This window comes from Psammomys obesus, unplaced genomic scaffold (assembly GCF_907164565.1).
Source record: "Psammomys obesus unplaced genomic scaffold, mPsaObe1.curated_primary_1811, whole genome shotgun sequence".
Taxonomy (NCBI): Eukaryota; Metazoa; Chordata; class Mammalia; order Rodentia; family Muridae; genus Psammomys; species Psammomys obesus.
This window is the reverse complement of record NW_026596240.1, coordinates 12907516-12926188: the sequence shown is the minus strand read 5'-3', so window position 1 is coordinate 12926188 and position 18673 is coordinate 12907516. Positions and strand designations below refer to the sequence as shown.

General features: G+C 54.2%; 1 protein-coding gene across 1 annotated transcript; it reads right to left on the bottom strand.

Moving 5' to 3' along the window:
• Positions 1 to 519: 519 nt before the first annotated feature.
• On the bottom strand, positions 520 to 14979 carry Atp6v1b1 (ATPase H+ transporting V1 subunit B1). Its single transcript, XM_055596461.1, has 14 exons — positions 14862 to 14979; positions 8646 to 8701; positions 6795 to 6893; positions 6540 to 6633; positions 5973 to 6050; positions 5067 to 5206; positions 4317 to 4418; positions 3633 to 3730; positions 2790 to 2913; positions 2497 to 2647; positions 2273 to 2355; positions 1111 to 1215; positions 841 to 970; positions 520 to 758 (listed from the first exon to the last, which is right to left on the bottom strand). Exons 1-14 carry the CDS (start codon positions 14977 to 14979, stop codon positions 595 to 597), a joined length of 1542 nt encoding a protein of 513 aa, XP_055452436.1. The 3' UTR covers positions 520 to 594.
• Between the last annotated feature and the right edge of the window lie 3694 nt (positions 14980 to 18673).

Genomic DNA, 18673 nt, shown 5'->3' with positions numbered 1-18673 from the left:
GGCTTTCTGAATTCTGCGCAAACTCTACCACTCAGCCACGTCAGCTCAGCTCTCCTTTTAACTGGAAAGACTTCCCTAAGAGGAACTCGGTTGTCAGCCACTAAATTTCTCTCTCTCTCTCTCTCTCTCTCTCTCTCTCTCTCTCTCTCTCTCTCCAGGGCCTCACTATGTAGCCCTGGCTGACATTTAACTCACAGGGATCTGCCTGCCTTTGCCTCCCAAGTACTGGGATTAAAAGTGTGCTCCTCTTTGCTCAACTAGACTTTTCTTTTTAAATACTTTTACAAACTGCACGGCATCGTCTGCACCTTCAAAAATTAGCAAAAAGCTCCCAATCTTGTTTTCACTGGTGACAAGTTCATCTCAGCTACTGTTTTTATTTTCTATTTCAGTTACGTTTTTGTAGGCGTGGCTTCTAAAATGAAAATATAGGACTGGTGTGGAGTCCAACAGCAGAGTGCCCCCTCCCCGCTTCCATTCTTAGCGTGCTCCTAATAACAGCCCACCCACCCACAGCAAAACACACTCCTGTCAACATAAGGCAAAAGACAGGGGCTTAAATTTTAAGGGAGAGGGCGGGCTCTGGGGGCTGCCCTAGAGCGCCGTGTCGGACGCGGGGTCTTGCTGCGCCCCCTGGCGGGAGTAGAACTCGTCCTTCATGCTCTGCGGGATGCGCTTCAGCATCTCTTTGGGGAAGATGCGCAGCAGTTTCCAGCCCAGGTCCAGCGACTCAAACACAGTGCGGTTCTCATAGGGACCTGGGAACACGCAGGAGCGTGAGGGCCTCTTGTCCAGAAGGGGAGGGCCAGGCGCCCCCGCCGCGCCCCCGCCGCGCCCCACCTTGGGTGATGAAGTTCTTCTCGAACTTCTGTAGGAACTCCAGGTAGAGCAGGTCCTCCGAGGTGAGCGCCTCCTCCCCCACCACCGCTTTCATGGCCTGCACGTCCTTCCCGATGGCGTAGCAGGCGTACTGCGGGGGGAGGGCCGTGGGCACCCTGCAGGTGAGCTTCCCTTGCTGGCGCCGGCTTTGCCCTGACTGGAACTTCTTGTCCAGCTGGGGCTCGGAACTTCTAAATAAGGGTGACCCGCATGCACTGACCCTCGCCTTACCAGCTGGTTGGAGACATCTCCGTGGTCTTTTCTGGTCATGCCCTCGCCTATGGCTGACTTCATCAGCCGGGACAGGGAAGGGAGCACGTTGATGGGGGGGTACACCTAGGGAGCACGAGAGTGGTGGGTCTCCTTCCAAGTCCCTGCTTCGTTCACACCCTCCTCAGGAGACCCCTACTCATCCTACAGAAAGCGAGGGCCACGCCCCACCCGCGTTAGGCCCCGTTACGGGGTGGGAGAGAGTGAGGGCTGTCCACATAGGTGAGTCCGTGCAGGAAGGAAGCTGGAGCCAGGGCCACTGAGATGAGATTAGTTAATGAAACACTTCCCATTTCAAATCATTTGATTGTTTGTACAAACAAATGGAAGCTGAATAGCACGTGTGTGTGTGTGTGTGTGTGTGTGTGTGTGTGTGTATGTGTGTATGCATGTGTGATGAGTGTGTATGTGTGCATGCGTGTGTGTGTGTGTATATGTGTGTATGCATGTGTGATGAGTGTGTATGTGTGCATGCATGTGTGTGTGTGTGTGTGTGTATGTGTGTATGCATGTGTGATGAGTGCATGTGTGTGTGTGTGTGTGTGTGTGTGTGTATGTGTGTGTGTGTTTGAGACAGGGTCTCTTATAGCCCAGCTCTCTGGACTCAAACCTCCTTTCTAGCTAAAGATACCTTTGAACTTCTGATCTTCCTGTCTCCACCCTGCTAGCTCTGAGATTACAGGCTTGTGCTGGGATTTCAAGCTGTGTGGTTACCTGGTTTATGCAGTGCTGGAGTCGGAACCCCGGGCTTCCTACACGCTAGACAGCCTCTGAAGCAACTGAGCTACATCTCCAGCCCTGCCACCCCTGTTTAGCGTCACCAAGGCAAAAACTGCAACAGGAGAAACGCTTTCTATTTAGTGCTTTCCATATCTCCATATGCGCTAGTGTGTCCCCTCCCAGTACACTGCTGTGACACACAAACTTGGAGTTAGGGTTCTTTCTCAGGGTTCCGTGCTCAAGTGGCTAGCTGCAAAGCACAGGTTCCCCCCAGGCCCCCCCCCCCCGTGCCCAGCTCCTGCTGGTGTGACGTCCTGCACAGGAGTGATGCATAACTCTTGTGTCTTCAGTGGCAAGGGGGCAGATGTGGAGGGAAGGGGTGGACACTGGGAGGGAACAGTACCTGCCGGTTGTGTAGCTGTCTGTCCACATAAATCTGTCCCTCTGTGATGAAGCCAGTCAGGTCTGGGATAGGATGGGTGATATCTGCAAGCCAATGGCCTGTTCTCGGTATGTGCGGCCGTGTTCTCACCTACCGCTTTCAACGTGGGAGAGATGGGGTGGCTGGTTCTGGGAGGCAGGGAGGGCAGGCTCTGGAGGGCGGGGGTGTGTGTGTGTGGAGACTACCGTCATTGGGCATGGTGAGAATGGGGATCTGCGTGATGGAACCACCCCGGCCCTCCACGCGGCCGGCTCGCTCATAGATGGTGGCCAGGTCTGTGTACATATATCCAGGGAAGCCCCGGCGCCCTGGCACTTCCTCTCGGGCAGCTGAGACCTGCAGTGTCCACAACAGTGGGTTTGTCAGGCAGGAAGGTTAGGAAGATGAACTGGGGAGGGGGAGCCAGATGGCTGGCCCTGAGGCTTTTGAGAAGAGACGGGGTGGGGGGGGTTGAATGTGACACTGCCATCCCGCATACCTCCCGCAGAGCCTCCGCGTAGGCACTCATGTCAGTCAATATGACCAGCACGTGCTTCTCATGCTGGTAGGCAAGGAACTCGGCTGTGGTCAGTGCCAGCCTCGGGGTGATGATCCGCTCAATCCTGGAAGCCAAGCACAGCAGTGTGGAGGGAGCCTGGAGGCCCAGGCCTGGACCCCGCGAAACCCCAGAACTGAGTGTAAGATCAGCTGTGAAGGGGAATGGGTAAGATGAACCAGCCGATGGCTCCTGGTCAAGACAATGGTTCTCAAGAGTGGTCACTTTCTGGCAATACTGATGTTCCCCTGTCCACTGTCCAAGGTGAGCCAAAAATGTTCCTTTCCTGCTTGAAGTCCTCCTGAGCATGCTTTCTTTAGCTTGGCCACTTTCAGTTCTGGGCCTCTGGGCCTGTGGATCTTCCCTTAGCAATGCCATCTCAGCCTCCAGGATTCTATTACTTAGTTTGGGGTACCCTTAATACCCAGGATAGTTTATTAGATTTTTAATTTCATACATGTGAACCCCAGATTTAAAATCCCATCTTCAAAATCTTCAAAATTGAGCACTTTCTAAATAAATGCCACAAATAATGGTCTCTCCAGTGAAGACCTTATGGAGGTATTAAGACAGCCACTGTGGCACAGGTATGAGGAAAGCAAAGGGCGGGTAGGGTTCTTGTCTGGCTCCTTGTATGCACCAGGCCTCAGTTTTACTATCTGTACAGCCAAGAGTTATTCCTGCAGCTCTGGCCATGGCTGTAGTTCTGGGATGTCCTGGACCCCGACATCTCAGGTCTAAGAAAGAAGCAGGAACCAAGGGCAGTCCAAGCATGGAAGCACTCACGTAGGATCATTGGCCAAGTTTAGGAAGAGGCAGACATTTCCCATGCTTCCATTCTGCTCGAAGTCTGACTTGAAGAACCGGGCTGTCTCCATGTTCACCTAGACACATAGCCAGGAGATCGACAGACAGGCCATGTGGCCCAGGGCAGGGCTTAGTCATGCCCAGATTTTTGCAATGAATCTTGGGGATTGAGCAGCTTAACAGTCACTGGGTGTACAGGTGAATAGTCAGGGCCTAATAAGGGCCTAACAAGGACTCATTAGGTAACCCCCCCCAATAAACCAGTCCCTTTTTACCTCTAGCTTCTTCTTATGCCTCCCTTGGCCAGCTGCTTCCCTAGCCAACCTCACAGCCTCCCCTTGAACCCTCTGAGGGCCCTTGATATTCCCTCCCAGAAGCTTTCTTGTCTCTATAGGTCCTCTGTGCTCCTTCTCTAGGCCAAATATGGGCCATCTTATAGTTGACATAGTCCTTGGGGTAACCTCAGAGGTTACCCTACCCTGGTCATCGAATCCACCCCTGCCTTTTTGTTCATGCTGTGGTCTCTGCCTCCAGACAGGCCTGAACTTCAGGAGCTTCTGATGATGCAAGACCGGCGTCCCCCATTATAACAGGCTGTGCTGGAGCCAAGGCGGGAAAGGCTGCCCCCACAGCTTCCAACAGCTCGCCTCTGTCTTCCCTTACCCCCATGGCTGCAAAGACGATAGCGAAGTTGTCCTCATGGTAATCCAGCACAGCCTTGGATTTCTTCACCAGCCCGGCTTGGCGACAGATCTGGGCAGCAATCTGAGACAGGGTGAGGCTGTCAGGGTCAGAGCCTTGGGTCTGGCCTGCATCACTGAGGAGGATGGACAGCTAGAAACTTTGGATGGGGAGAGCCCAAGCCCCGAAGAATGAGGGGCTTCCCTGGTTCCCACAGCCCTTCCCAGGGTTAGGCAGGCTCTGTTCTTTTGGCTACTAAGGAGCTGAAGGCACTTGTCATAAGGAGCAGGGCAGAGTCCCAAAGAACCAAAGGTGTGAGTTTGGGCAGTTTAGTCTAGGAGAGCCGAGCCTTTCAGAGCCTGCACCTCCCAGCCTGCTGAGGCTCTGAGAGGACCACGTGGTTCTTGTCTGGAGGTGATGCAGGCGAACACTAGTACAAGGATTGCCTGGGACAGGCTGCGAGCTCAGCAGAGCAGGGCTTCTCACTGGGGTCCACTTGGGCTCTCTGAAGCCAGGAAACTCCCCATTCACCAGGGAAAGCATGCAGCTCTTCTGAGGCAGTGTGCGACTGTGTGTGTTGGGGGATCATTTATATAGCCCTGAGCTGTCGGGAAACACCAGCCAGGGTGGTCGCTGATGGTTCCTACTCTTTGCTTGGCACAGAAATGCTCAGTGCTGGCCCGGAAGATCGGGGCTCGGCTTGTCCCTGGTCCTCGGTTATACTCCCCTTACCTCATTGTGGGGAAGTCCAGCCGCAGAGAAGATGGGGATCTTCTGGCCCCGGGCGATGCTGTTCATGACATCGATGGGGGAGATTCCTGTCTGGATCATCTCCTCAGGGTAGATTCGGTCATGGGGATTGATGGGCTGACCTGGGAGGGTGATGGTGGAACCAGTTTCAGGCTCCAGCCCTGCCCTGCACCACCTAGCCCCGGGCTCTCTTTCTGCCAAGCAGCCTGTCCAATGCAGCTTCTGCAACTGGGGAACTGTTCTGTGTGTGCAGCACCACCCCGGGGCCCGTGGGAGACACTCTGGTGCGTATGAAATGCAAGTTAAAAATGAAATTTCCTTCCATTTGAATCGGTTCAAGTTAAAGCAGCATGCTATCTGAGAGAGCATTGCCCTAGCACCTTAGAATCAGGTGGCCCTTAGCTAAACAGCCCTTCTCAACACTTAGGCACTGGAGTGGTAAGCAGAGGACCAAAGGGTGACTCAAAGACTATGTGTGAACAGATGTGTGCTTTGCCACTAGCTTGCCATGTGCCCTTGCTCACACGAGGGGCTCCACAGGCCTCCATTACTGCCTCAGAAAACAGCTAGGCTGAGGCTGGGGGACTCGGGAGGGTCTCCTCAAGAATAGCTGGAGTCCTGGGCTGGGACTCCCCTTCCCAGCCCCCAGGAGAGAGCGTGGGGAATGGAGGGCCCCCGAGGATGGCTGGAGGTGCAGTGCTATGATAGCTTGGGGTCTCTGGTAGATCTGGGGGCAGGGTGGTGCTTTGCTTATCTGCCCATTCATCTGAGCAGCCATGGGGCCTGGGTCTGTACAGGGCTTCCTAGGGTGGGTGGCAGAAAGGATGGCTTGGATGGGGCAGTTGCTGGGGCTGTGTCCTCAAAGCCAGGCACAGCCTCCACTCTCACCGTTGATGTCCAGAAACTCCTCTGCCATGACAGCAGGCCCTTTGTCAATGGGTTTGCCAGAGCCATTGAAAATCCGACCTGGGAGGGACAAGGGGTTCAGGAAGGCGGCAGGGCTCCCAGCCTCTGCATGGCTACCAGCTCCACATGCTCCTCCAGAATCCCATCGCCCTGTATCCGCCTCCTCAGCCCCCAGCTGCGGACTTCCATGGCTGTCCCTGCGAGGGGCAGCACTTCTTCCTTCCCTCTTCTGGGAATTTTCACAGACAAGGCATTTTAGGGTCACCCAGTCCACTGGCCTGGGCCCAGGTTGATCATTAGTCAGAAGATCAGTCAGAGGGAAGGAAGGGCTTTGCCATCCCTCTCCGCCCTGCTAGGTGGCTTCCAGCTCTCCCTGTGGACTTAGCCTCACCCCTTCCCTGTTGAGCACCTTCTGTACGTTGGGCCCTGCACTCGGGATGGGAGCTAGAGAGAGAGAAAGGCTAACCTCCGGCCTCATAGGCACGTGGGAAGCCTGAGCGTACAGGCTATGAAGGCTATGAAGTGCCCACCCTGCCGCTCCACTCTCACCCAGCATGTCCTCTGACACAGGAGTCCGCATGATGTCCCCTGTGAATTCACATGTGGTTTTCTGGGAGTCAATCCCTGAGGTCCCTTCAAACACCTGTGAGGTAGGGATCGTCGCTTAGGGGCCTGCCTGGGAAGAGTGGCGCTAGGCACCCGGTGTGCAGCTCTCAGCAGGGTATTGCAGGGAAATGGGTCCTTCTTCCCTCCAAGGCTCGTGAGAGAGCATGGGAACTGAGTTCACCCTTCTCGCACACTCACCTGAACAATGGCTTTGGTCCCAGCCACTTCAAGCACTTGGCCGCTCCTCTGAGTCCCATCAGGGAGGGTAAAGTTGACGATCTCAGCATACTGGGCAAACTGTTAGGGAGAAGAGCCCCCTCAGTGTGAAGCCCCTGTCACCTCCCCATTTCTCCTTTCTGGTCTTAAGCTACAGTCTGTCTCCTTGTGCCCTGAGGTAGGGGAGGGGATTGTGCTTGGGAGTGAACTGGGGCTTTAATCAGAAGCGCGTGTTGGAGCCAAAGCTCCCTCAGTGCAAGTTTGTGGCAGGCTTCTAATTACCTACACGATTACTGAGCCTGTAAGTCATTAACTCATGAGCCTTAAGACAAGGCCACTAAGAATAAGCCCTGCCCCACCAGGCTGTGGTGCTCAGAGCGGAAGCCACAGGGAAAGCTGTGAGCAGAGCGTCAGGTGGGGTGGCGTGGGCACAGTAGCTCAGTGGCCACTGTGGCCACCCAGGTCTCCTGAGTACCAAGGAGGAGCATACTTGTCACCAGAAGAAAGAGTCCCTGTTTTCCAGGTGTCAGCATGAACCAGTGACAGCCATTCATAGCCATGGGGCTGATGTCTGTGCAGTGTTCAGGGACCTAAACACGAGACTTGTACGATAAGAGAGCATTTGATTAAAGCGTTTGGATAGGTGTTTCTCTGAAGCTGCAGATATGCCGGTATCTGCATGTTCATGGCCATGCTCCGTACTCAATAAGAAAATGAAAACCAAGACCACGATGAGACGCCACTGCGAACCTGCAGGGTGCAGCAATAATAACATTAATAATAACAATAAAGAGGACACGCTACTGAGAAAACGGGGAGATCAGAACACCACCCCGGGATCACCATCCAACAGGGGAATAGTGACCTGCAGATGAGCATAGACCTCGGGTCTCACGGGGCTGGGGACGAAGGGACGGTTAACGGGCTTTCCTTTGTTTCTCTGGACACAAGGAGCATTACTATTTTTGCTATTAAAATGTGATAACATTTGGTGATATGTGGTAGTGCCGAAAGTTATCCTCCTCGTGGCTGCCGTTCTGTTCCCCGATGGCCACGCACCAGTGACCTTACCGGTCAGGGGAGAGTGGTGGATAGTCTAGTAACCGGAATGGGGCCACTCTCCCAGGGCTCCCTGCCCAGACTTTCAGCGTTGACGGTCACTGAGGGCAGTGTTGTTGGTCCTGGTGAAAAGTCAGGAAGGTGCCCTCTCTTGTCAGTAGGTCCTTCCCATCTTTAATTGCCCAGCCGGTTGGGATCTCAACCACAAGTGGGCGCTCAAGAGCGGAGAGACAAGGGAAAGCAGTCCCACTCTTTCCCCCTCCGCCCCTTCCCTTTGAGCTCTTGTCTGAAACCGCCACTGTCCTCAGTGTTTGTCCTACTCACTGGAGAGGACAAACTGTCAGCCTGAAGAGAAAAATTTCAACAGAGAATACCGGCTTCGGCCTCAAAGAAACCAGGCAATAAACCGGCTCAACAAAATCAGGCAGGGAGCTGAATGCGGCTCAGGATACAGTGCTTGCCTGGCATGCATAAGGCCCCGGGTTGATTGCTAGCTCGTGGGGGAGGGAGAGGGGAGGAAGGGCGAGACCAAGTGGTGAAGATGGGCCAGTCTGGTAGATTCCTAGGCCCAGCACTCACCCCACCTCTGCAGCCCTGGGCCCTGGGCACTTGGAGCCTTTACAGCCTCCCACAAGGTGTGAAGAAGAAACCTTGTAGGCGACTTGAGGAGTAACAGAGTTAAAAAGAGTAAGACAAGACCCCCGCCTGGACCGACTGCTTAGAAGATACCCTGGGTATGGCACAGGGACCAAGAGAGAGACTTCAGAGGCTTACCTTGACCTGGTCCAGCACCACCAGAGGTCCATTGACGCTGCACACAGTCCTGTAGGCTGGGGGAGGGGAGGAGTGTGTGAGGGTCTCACCCCCAAGATCCACTGGGCTCTACCTCTGGGATAAATGCATGAGAGAGAGAGAGAGAGAGAGAGAGAGAGAGAGAGAGAGAGAGAAGCATCCTCTGTCCCCTGCCCTTTGTGAACCCCCCTCCTCCGCAGCCTGGGCCATCAGGGTCATTAGCTGTGACAGCACCAGCCACCATTGCTGTAAGGGTCAAGCCCCTGCCACAGACCCCCCACTGTCTCAACACCTGCAGGATGTTGGAGGAGGGCATAGGGGCAGAGGCCTCCTCAGGGCCCTGCCCCAGCCTGCTGAGCTCCCCACCCCCTGTGTGTCCCCTCTGGCCTCAACCCCCACCCCACCTACTCCCTCTTCCCAAAGCCACTTCAATTTCCCAAAAGGTCTGGGCCACAGCTGTGGCCTCCTGGGCCCGTCCGCAAGCCCCCATTGCCCTCCCTTCACCCTGCACTGATGAGCTCTGTGGGATAAGGGGTGCTGCAGCCTCTGCTTCCTCCACCAAGCCCAGGCCAGGTCCCACCAGCTCACTGGGCATGCTGTGGGGGAGGGAAGAGTGTTACCAGGAAGAAGAGTAAACACACACAGAGACACAGAAACACACACACACACACACACACACACACATACACACACACACACACACACACACACACGGGAAGAGAGCTCAGTTCCCAGGGTAAAGTCCATGGACTGTCAGCTATGAAGCCTACCTTTGGTCCTCCTGAGTCTATTTCAGGGGCTCTGAGGAGGCATGGTCTCTCGTCTGTGGTAATGGAGTACTGTAACTAGTCTCTCTCAGGGATTCTGGGGTGTACCAGTAACAGTGAAGACAAGTAATTTGGCCAGACCAGATGAATGGGGTGCTGGGAAGGAACTGGGTCACTCACAGACCACAGGGTTCAGAGGCAGTGGGCACAATGGCCTGGGACTGAGAAAAGCCTGGCTTGGAGTCACTGGCATGCTTGTGGCAAATCTGGGGAAAGGCCACACTGGCTCAAGGCATGCCTGGCTCCAGAAGAAACCAGTGTCCCAGTCATTAAGCTGGGACACTGAAAGATCTAATATGCAAGGCCACTCTTCTGCTGAAAGGCAAGGCCATTCTTTGCAAGGCCTTTTCCCAGTGTGAGGACTATCTTGCAAAACCCAAGGCTGAGCCCAGGGTGGCCAGAGTAGGACTTCTGGTTCCCTACCAGAGCTACCTACAACCCCTGGACCAGCTTCCTGCCTTCTTCCCTCTGCCCCCAGAGGAGGTCCACCTTTTTCAGAGGCAGGATCCAGGAGAAGCCCCCCTAGGGGTGAAGGGCCAGCTCCCTACCCTGCGTTTGTCCATCGGGCCTGCCCTATTACCCATCTTCAATGGCTCCCCCTCAGCCTCCTCCTGCTCCTGAACCCATTCTCACATGAGGGCTACTGTGTACATCAACAGGCACATTCCTCTGGAGGCTCCTTTTCCTTCTCCTCTTCTTCCACCTCTGGGACCCTTGGAAGAAACGATGTCCTTCACTGAAGGGCTTCTTACATATGGGCCCAGGCCCAGCTCCGTCCCTTTCACTCCTGTTCCCTAGGAACCTTTCCTCTCTTTCTCCTCCCTTCCTTCTTTAAAGCCCTTCTGTTCCAGTTGTTGGGTGCCATTCAGCTGCCACTAGGCAAGGCAGATACGTGACAACTCAAATGGAGAGCCTACTATCCGAAGGAAGGGACAGAAAGAGCACGGCATTCCTGAAACGGCGAGAAACCACAGGCCTGTTAAGATGAGAAAGATGGGATGCCGTGTGAGATGAAGAGCAGGATGGAGGGGCCACATGGAGGCCAAGAGGGACAAGTGAGGTGCAAAGCCAGTAGCAAAAGAGATGAAGGGTCAGTGAGTGAGATGGACCTGGGACCAGACTCAGGGAACAAGCATGCTCAAGTCAGGGGGTGCTCTCTAGTTAAGGGGAGACATTCAGCAAGCCCCAGGGAGTTGTGTGGAGTGCCCATGGCAGAGTTGAAAGAACCCCTGCTTGCTAGCTGTTCAGGGCCTTGAGGTGAGCCATGAGCAAGCCTCTAGGCTGGCTTCCAGTGTGGAGAGAGCTGTCAGGCATGGGCGCTGCTATGCTCAGCACAGAGCAGATCTTCAATCCGCAGATCTTCAACTCCTAGCTGAGTTCTAGGAGGCACTAACTGCTTCCATCAGCTCATTATTCCCACAGGCCCCACATCAGAGCCAACAGGTCCCTCCACCTTAGCCCCAAACCAAATGCGAGCCCTGATGCCCAGCACCCAGGGGCCACACTGCCAGCTCCAGACTGCAGACTGCAGACTGCTGAGGACCACAGAGGGAAAAATGAGAAAGAATATGCATAGCATTGGGGGTGGACAGGAGGGGAGGAGAGTGGAACACATGGATGGAATTTTTCACACTGTGAGGATGGTTTAGAGCCCAGCTGTTAGCTAGGCAGGACCAGGACCAGCAGCCGCCCGGGTAGGGAAACGGACTGGCAGGTGTTCCCAAGCCCTAGGAGAGCTGGCATTTTTGCTAGATCCACAGAGTTGAAGGAAGACAGCAGTGATCTTAGGGTCAAGAGACTGCAGGGTGTGCTGGTAAGAGTGAGTAGCTTGTCTCTGGAAAGAAGAGAGCCACCCAGCCCAAAGGAATCAGTTCCAGTTTCACAGCCTTGGGAGACAGGCCTTTCTGCTCTTTTTTGACAGCCTGCTCCTCAGCTTCAAGACTTCACAGCCTGCCCCATGAGATCTGCACTAACCCTGAGGTCTAGCAACATTACCCGCAGGGAGGGTAGCTGGAGATGGAGGTTAGGGAATCGAGGCTGGGTGACATCTTCCAGCCTGATGTGAAGGAGGAAGAGGAGGGAGAGATGATGCTGAGTGGCCCGCCTGACCCTCTGGGAGTCAGGAGATTTTAGCTTCCCTCAGTCCAGACCACATGGTGACCCCTGTGAGGTCGTCTCAGCACCGCAGCCTTCTCTCCAGGCTGTAGGATCTACCCCAGCTCTAGAGGGGCACCCGGAGGGCCGAGTGGCTGGACTGCAGAAAACCACTCAGGTGCCATTTTCTAGTCAACACCGATGCCTTGCCCTTGCCTACTTCCTACAGCGCCTCCTGAAAACCCGCAGAGCCACAGGCTAGCACCTTGAGGGACTGTAGACCCCAACATGAGCCTAGATCTTTTCTCAAAGCCATCTGGTTTTATTGGTTTTGTGAGAGAGAGAGAGAGAGAAGGTTTCACTCTACAGTCCAGGCTTCCTTCAAACTCGCTCTTCTATACTGGGCTGACCTAACACTCATGGCCATGGTCCTGCCACCTCCTCCTAAGTGTTGGGAGTTTAGGCATGCCAGAACACCTAGCTTTGAGTTGTCCAGTTAGGACTCAGGCAAAGGGAAACTGGGAAACAGAGCTGTCCTTGGCTGGTGGCCACCCTGACTGTGTCCTTTGCATGGAGAGCAAACTACAGTGGAGAGATTGGCTGGCTGGGGCGCTCAGGGATTATGGCCACTGCCCACCCAGGGATGTCCCACTTGACCCTGAAGAAAGAAATGGGATGATGAGCTCCAGGAGAGGGCTGGATCCACTGACCTCAGGGCAGTCCCTCAATGGGCTTTCCCCGGGCTCCGCAGACACTGCCCACCCCCTTCATTGTCTCTCACACTGGAGTTGCTTTGGGGGCTGCAGGGTGGGAGAGAGCTCCCTACCCCCACACCTCACAGCCTTCCCCTGAAAGGCTCAGCAGGGCTCCTACGAGGCCCTAATTAGCGCAGGCCCAGCCACACCTGCAGTCTCCTGCCCCCACTATTCCCCCACCCCAGCAGGCTGGAGGCCAGGGTGGGGGCAAGCCCTGGGCAGCAGGTCCTGCTACTCCTCCCCCATCCCAGCTGGGGAGGTCTGGGGAAGATGGATCTTAGAATCTGAACTTGCCTGTTAGGATCCTACTTAACTTCCTCCCCTTTGGCTTGAAAACCCTGGATGAATGACCTGACCTCACTCCATCCCTTTAACCTTTGCACAAGCTGCACACTCCTGCCCCCGCTCCCCACCCCTAACCCTGGGGCCACACCATGCTCCACACCTGCCCATCGACTCCACAGAGCCACACCTCCTCCACAATGAGCGGAGGCCCTTGGGGGAGTAAGACTAGCTCCACTGGGCGAGGAGGCCCTGCTACCCAAGGTAGATATTGCTAGCACTCATGTCCCAACTCTGCCCTGTCCCTACTGTCTGGCCAGCTCTGCCCCTCAGCCAACATGAAGTCACTCCTCTAGCTGCAGCTGTGCCCTGTGATGGCCAGACCCACCTCTACACAAGTCCCCAAGAGGCCTGGGGCCCCTGACCACTGGGCTGGCCTATCTCCTAGGCTCCCTCTCTAGTTCTCCAGCTGAGCTAGTGACTGGAGTTTCAGAGTAGAGGGCCTGGCAGCAGGGGAGGAGGGCAGAGGGAGACAGCTGGGGAAATAGGCTGATTTAGGCTAGGAGGGTGTCCTAGAAGGCTAACCCAGCCCCTATAGGGATATCCTGTGAGGACTCTCAGCCTGTGGTAAGGTGATGGTCCCACGGCAGAACCTCGAGGGCATAGCCTTTGCTCCATCACTTTGAGTGTGATCTTACTGTCTTGGGTCTTGGAGGGGGAGTGGGGTAGGGTGAAGGGGGGGTGTCTGAACCTCCAGGGTGTTGACAATAAATAAGTTGCCGGCAGGAGGAAACTGGTGAGCGGCTGCTCTACGTTGAGCCCTCCCACCTGGAGAAAAAGTGGCAGGGCAAGGGCTGCACAAAGGTTGAGCCAGGAGCTTTTTACATCCCTGAAAAGCCACATTCCAGAAGGAAAGCTGAGCCTGGAGGTCCAGGCTCCTGCCCCACCCAAGCTGGCAGCTCTCCTTTACCCACAGGTGGGAAGGCCTGCAGGGGCAGGGTATCACATAGCCCAGACCCTGGGCACCCTCGTGACGCAGGCTTTTGTCTGGGGCGGGCTGGGGCTATCTCTGGACTCTATGTTTATGAAGCAGAGCCTTCAGACCTCTCTGAGAAACCTGGCCTGGCCTCCCTTCACCCCTTCTCCCTAGTTGGCCTACACCGCACCCATCTCAGCCTCCTCTACTCCTGGCACCCAGGGCTCTGCTCTCTGAAGGCTGAACTGCCCTGTCCTCGCTCTGAGCTCAGCTGCTGGGCACTCATGTGCACCTCTTCCGTGGCTGGGTGGCCCAGGGGCTGGCTCCTTCCCCTCACCCAGCCTCTGTTAGCCTCAGGCTCTCCACTCAGGCTGCTTTACTCCAGTGAACTGGGAGTACCAGGCCAGGGACAGTGACCTTGGTTTTCTGTCTCTGACACTGATGATTCACCCCTACAGATCAGGCACAGAGCTGCCTGCTGGCAAAGTGAGAAAGGCACAGCACGTGTGAGCAGGTACGCACTCTTACTCCAACGGTAGACGCACGTTACGCCATGAGTCCACGTGTGTTCTTTGCCTTGAACACACAGGTATGTTATACCCAGGCTCACCCCACACACCCCACACACCACACCCACACACGCGCACACACACCTCACCCCGTGCGAACAACAAGCATGCTGTTGTGTATTTTGTGTCCCTTCTGCAGTGGAGAATGTCTTCCTAGGACAGGCTTCTGTGTACAGCCTCTCTCCCCTAGGCGGTGATGCGGGCACCCATTGGCACAACACAGTGGATACTGAATTCCACAAGCCAGGTGCCCACTGTCTGTACGGCTCCACATCACTGCAGGCCCATTTGTTCACTCATACATGCCCATGGGTGTCTCTTGGTCTCTCTCTCTGTCGCTCTCGCTCTCACTCTCTCACTTTCTCGCTCTCGTTCTCTTGTTCTCTCTTACTCTCTATCTGTCACTCTCACTTGGTCTCTCTTGCTCTCTCTCTCTCTCTCTCTCTCACTGTCTCTCGCTCTCGCTCTCCCTGGACCTTGGGCTTCGGGTAGGAGCTGACAATGAGAGTTAGTGCTCAGCGCTCTCCTGTGGGGCAGCCTGAATGGGACTTCCATATACCCACCTGTAGATGTGATGTGTGCACAGGCTGTGCTAGAGCCCCCTCATCTCCCCAGGTCTTGTTCCTCTTTCTCTGAGGCAAAAAGCAGTGATCCCAGCAGCCCACTCTCCTCAGCAGCTGGACATGGATACTCACTGACACGGGGGTGGGTGATGTAGTTCCGGGTCACAGCCTGCACATGCTGTCGGGCTGTGACTGGGTCGCAGCTCCCGCCAGTGAATCCCGCAGGCCTGCTGTCTACTTTGGCAGCCATGGTGTGTGGAGGGCTGGTCAGAGGATTGGTGGCGACTCTAAGACTTCAGTTCAGCTGGAGCTGGAGCAGACTGCCCCGGGTGTGCCAGCGGCCACCCCTCCCCTTCCTTCCGTCTCTGCTCCCCACCCCCACCCCGCCCAGTCAGGTTGACTGTAAACAGGGAAGCTGGCACACACCAGCTCCCAAGGTCTCTCCGCACAGCCCGCACAGGCCGCGTGAATCCTGTAGTGGCTGGCCCCCTCGGTGCTGAAAGCTTGCAGTGAAGGACAGAGGAAGGTGCACATTTTCTAACCTCTGTGCCCAGATCTCCCTCAGCACAGCTCCCATGAGTGTGGCTTCAGCTTTTCCGTCTCTCAACAAGCCCTTGTCCCCACCATGCGGCTCCTCAGGCCCTATTTCTGGTGGGTGGTCTCACTGTCCTCCCAACCGCACCCTTTATCCTGACCGCACCCTCCCTCTCCAGTCAATCATCTTATCATCTCTGCAGGCTCATCTCCTGGCCAGTCGCAGGCCCCCCTGCAGGAGGCTACCAGGGAACGTGGAGCAGACTATGCTGTCTTCTCTGCTCACTCTCTCTGGTGCTGGTCCATCTCAGGTCTCTGCTCCCTCGTTCATGCCTCCCATTCTGTCAAAGAACTCTTCTGTTGGGGGCCTGTGTGCGGCTACCAAGGACTAGACTCCTGATCACATGTTTCCATAGTTTAAGTGGCCAATGAAACGACATAAGTGTAAGCCTATGGTCTCAGTGTTACTTTTCTGTGTGATATTATGCAAGATACTAAAAATGACATCATTGTGGGTAATTAGGTGATGGTTAACTTCGACTGCCAACTTGACTAGACTTAGAATCATCTAGAAAACTTAACCAGCACCATCTCCAAGGCCTGCCACCACCATGCTTTCCTTACCCTACTGGACTACAATCTCCAGTCATGAACCGAAATAAACTCGTCTTCCTTGAGATTCACCTACCAGCTACTTTGTCATAGCAATGAAGAAGTAGCTAATGGAGAAAATTGGTACCAGGAGTGTGGTTGTTACTATAAACCTGACCATGTGGTTCTTGGGCCTCTGCAACTGGTTTGTGCGAGAAGTGTGGAAGGGGTTTTAACCCTAGAATGGCATAAGAAGAGTTTGATGGGCCATTTTGATGGAAGACCAGAATGCCAAGAGATATATGGACAGTTGAAGCCCAGCACATGAAGTCAGAGAGGGACAAGGACTTTATGAGGAAATAGGCTAGAAACAATTCATTTCATATTCTGGAGAAGAATCTGAATTTATTCTGCCCATGTCCTGAGAATTTGAGTGACTGAACTTAGAAGTAGTGGTCTAATCTGTTTGGCAGAGGAAATCTCATGGCAGATGTGGTGGTTTGAATGAAAATGGCCCCCGTAGACTAATATGTTTGAATAGTGCATTCTTAGTTGGTGGAACTGTTTGTGAAGGATTAGGAGGTGTGGCCTTGTTAGAGGAGGCATGGCACTGGGGGTGGGCTTTGAGGTTTCAAAAGAATTGCATCATTCCCAGTGTTCTCTGCTTTTTCCCATTTGTGGATCTGGGTGTGAGCTTCCTGCTGCTGCTCCAGCACCCCTACTGTGTGCTTGCTGCCGTGCACCCCACCATGATGGTCATGGACTCTAACTCTCTGTAACCATGAGCCCCAAATAAAATCTTCTATACATTGCCTTGGCTGTGGTGTCTTATCACTGCAATAGAAAAGTAATTAAAGCAGCAGGCCAACACTCAGGCTGTAGCATGGTTCCTGTTCATTGATCCAATGCTGGTCTGCTGTGGGAGACAGCAGCATATAGAGCAAAGCTATGAAAAGAGCGGGGGTTTTCAAAGAGAATGAGTTCAAACTTAAACACTTTAAGTTTAAACTTAAAAGCAGCTGCAACTGCTTGGGAGGTTAAAGCCATTAAAGAGAGACATGGCATTTTGTACTGGGACAACAGAAAATGGGCTCAGAAGGCAAGCCCACCCCTCAGACTCTCCAACTGGTGAAAATGCAAATTCCTTTGACAGGAGAGGGCCTGAGCTGAGGACCTGTGAGAGTTCTCTAAGGATGGCTGCTGACAACAGAACGATGCAGAGCAGCGTACAGCACCGGCTTTACAGGCACACAAATCGCAAGCGCTGTGGGGTCATAGAGGTTTGCACCAAGGGTCTAGAAAGTTGTTAAAGCCAGGACATATGTAGCAGGTTTGAGTCCTCTGCAAGGCAGCCCTGAGAAGCCATTGCAGGAAACTGTGAGGGTAAAGCTAACGTTGTAATGGAGATGCAAAGGCCATTAACGCCTTCTGAAGAAAGCACAACATGGAGTTAGGCCAAGATAGATGCTTACATGTTCTGCAAGCAGCAGAAGGAAGGGACAGAGCTGCCCGAGCCCGCTGGCCCCTGGATGGATAGCCCTGCCTGGATTCCTGGTCCCAGATGCTGGAGCTGCAGGATTTGTATTTACCTTCCTCAGTTCTAGTCTTTGGTCCAGTCTTGCCTTATGTCTCATGCAGCCCTTTTGGAATGGAAAAACTTATTCTGTGCCACCATGTATCAAAAGCATGTGGTGGTGGCTCACACCTTTACTCCCAGCACTCAGGAGGCAGAGGCAGGTGGATCTCTCTGTGTTCAAGGCCAGCTGGTCTACAGAGTGAGTCCAGGACAGCCAGGGCTACACAGAGAAACCCTGTCTCGAAAAACCAGAAAGAAAAATAAGTATGTAAAATTTAAAAATAGTTAAGAGTTTGTCTGAATCTCTACACTTTTGAGCAACTGTGGAACTGTGAAGACTTTAGCAACTTCTAAAGATGGAGTAAACACATTCTACATTGCGAGATGAGCATACAGCTTTAGAGACTAGGGGTGGGTGAGTTTATGTGCCAAGTTAGCAGTGGGGTGATGGGGGATAATTGTCACCTTGGTGGGATTTAGAGTCACCCTACTGTACATCCCTCTGGGCATCTGCCAGGGAATTTCGAGGGTTTAACTAAGGAGGGAAGATGCACCCTGAGTGTGGGTGACTACAGTCCTTGGGCTGGGGTCCGAGGCCGTAGTAGAGTGAGAGACCTCAGTGAGACCGCTGCCTCACTTCTGCAGCTATGCCTTCCCACCAAGATGGACTGTGTGCGCTGAAAGAAATCTTTTCTTCCTTGCCTCTGTTACATGCTTTACCACTAGAAAAGTCAGTGGTACAGTGGGCAACTTCCTGAGAATCTATTACTATTACAAACCGAGGTTAAATGAAAGCAACATGAGCGACAGGAGGCTCTCCAGGGTGCTTCGTGTCACACAGGCCCTCTCGCCATGCCACAGTCTTGCTCTGATGTCCACTCAGTTCTCCTTCCCCCTTCCACCGCTCACCCTCTTGAAGGACTCACTGCCCACCGAGCAAGTATGTCGAAGCTTGAAGGAAAAGCTTCTGTAGGATAGTGCTTAACCAGAGAGCGCCTGGGTGTGGTAGGGCTGCGGTAGGCCTGGACGGAAGCTGTGTTCACAGTAGACCCATGGCTGTGGACGCTGACCCCAGTGCCTACACGGTTCCTTTTGGGGTTCGCATTTTACTGCACATTGAGGCCAGGGACAGAAGGGAGTAAGTTGGTGATGCTGGGACCAGTTCCCTTCTTTATTTCAGTGTCACACACGCAGACACACACACACACACACACACACACACACACACACACACACACACACA

Coding starts and splice junctions, on each gene's coding strand:
- Atp6v1b1 (XM_055596461.1), bottom strand. CDS start 14,979: ATGGCTGCCAAAGTAGACAGCAGGCCTGCGGGATTCACTGGCGGGAGC. Junction 8,702..14,861: donor CATCACCCACCCCCGTGTCA/GTGAGTATCCAT, acceptor CCCCTCCCCCAG/CCTACAGGACTGTGTGCAGC. Junction 5,207..5,972: donor GGAGTTTCTGGACATCAACG/GTGAGAGTGGAG, acceptor TCACCCTCCCAG/GTCAGCCCATCAATCCCCAT.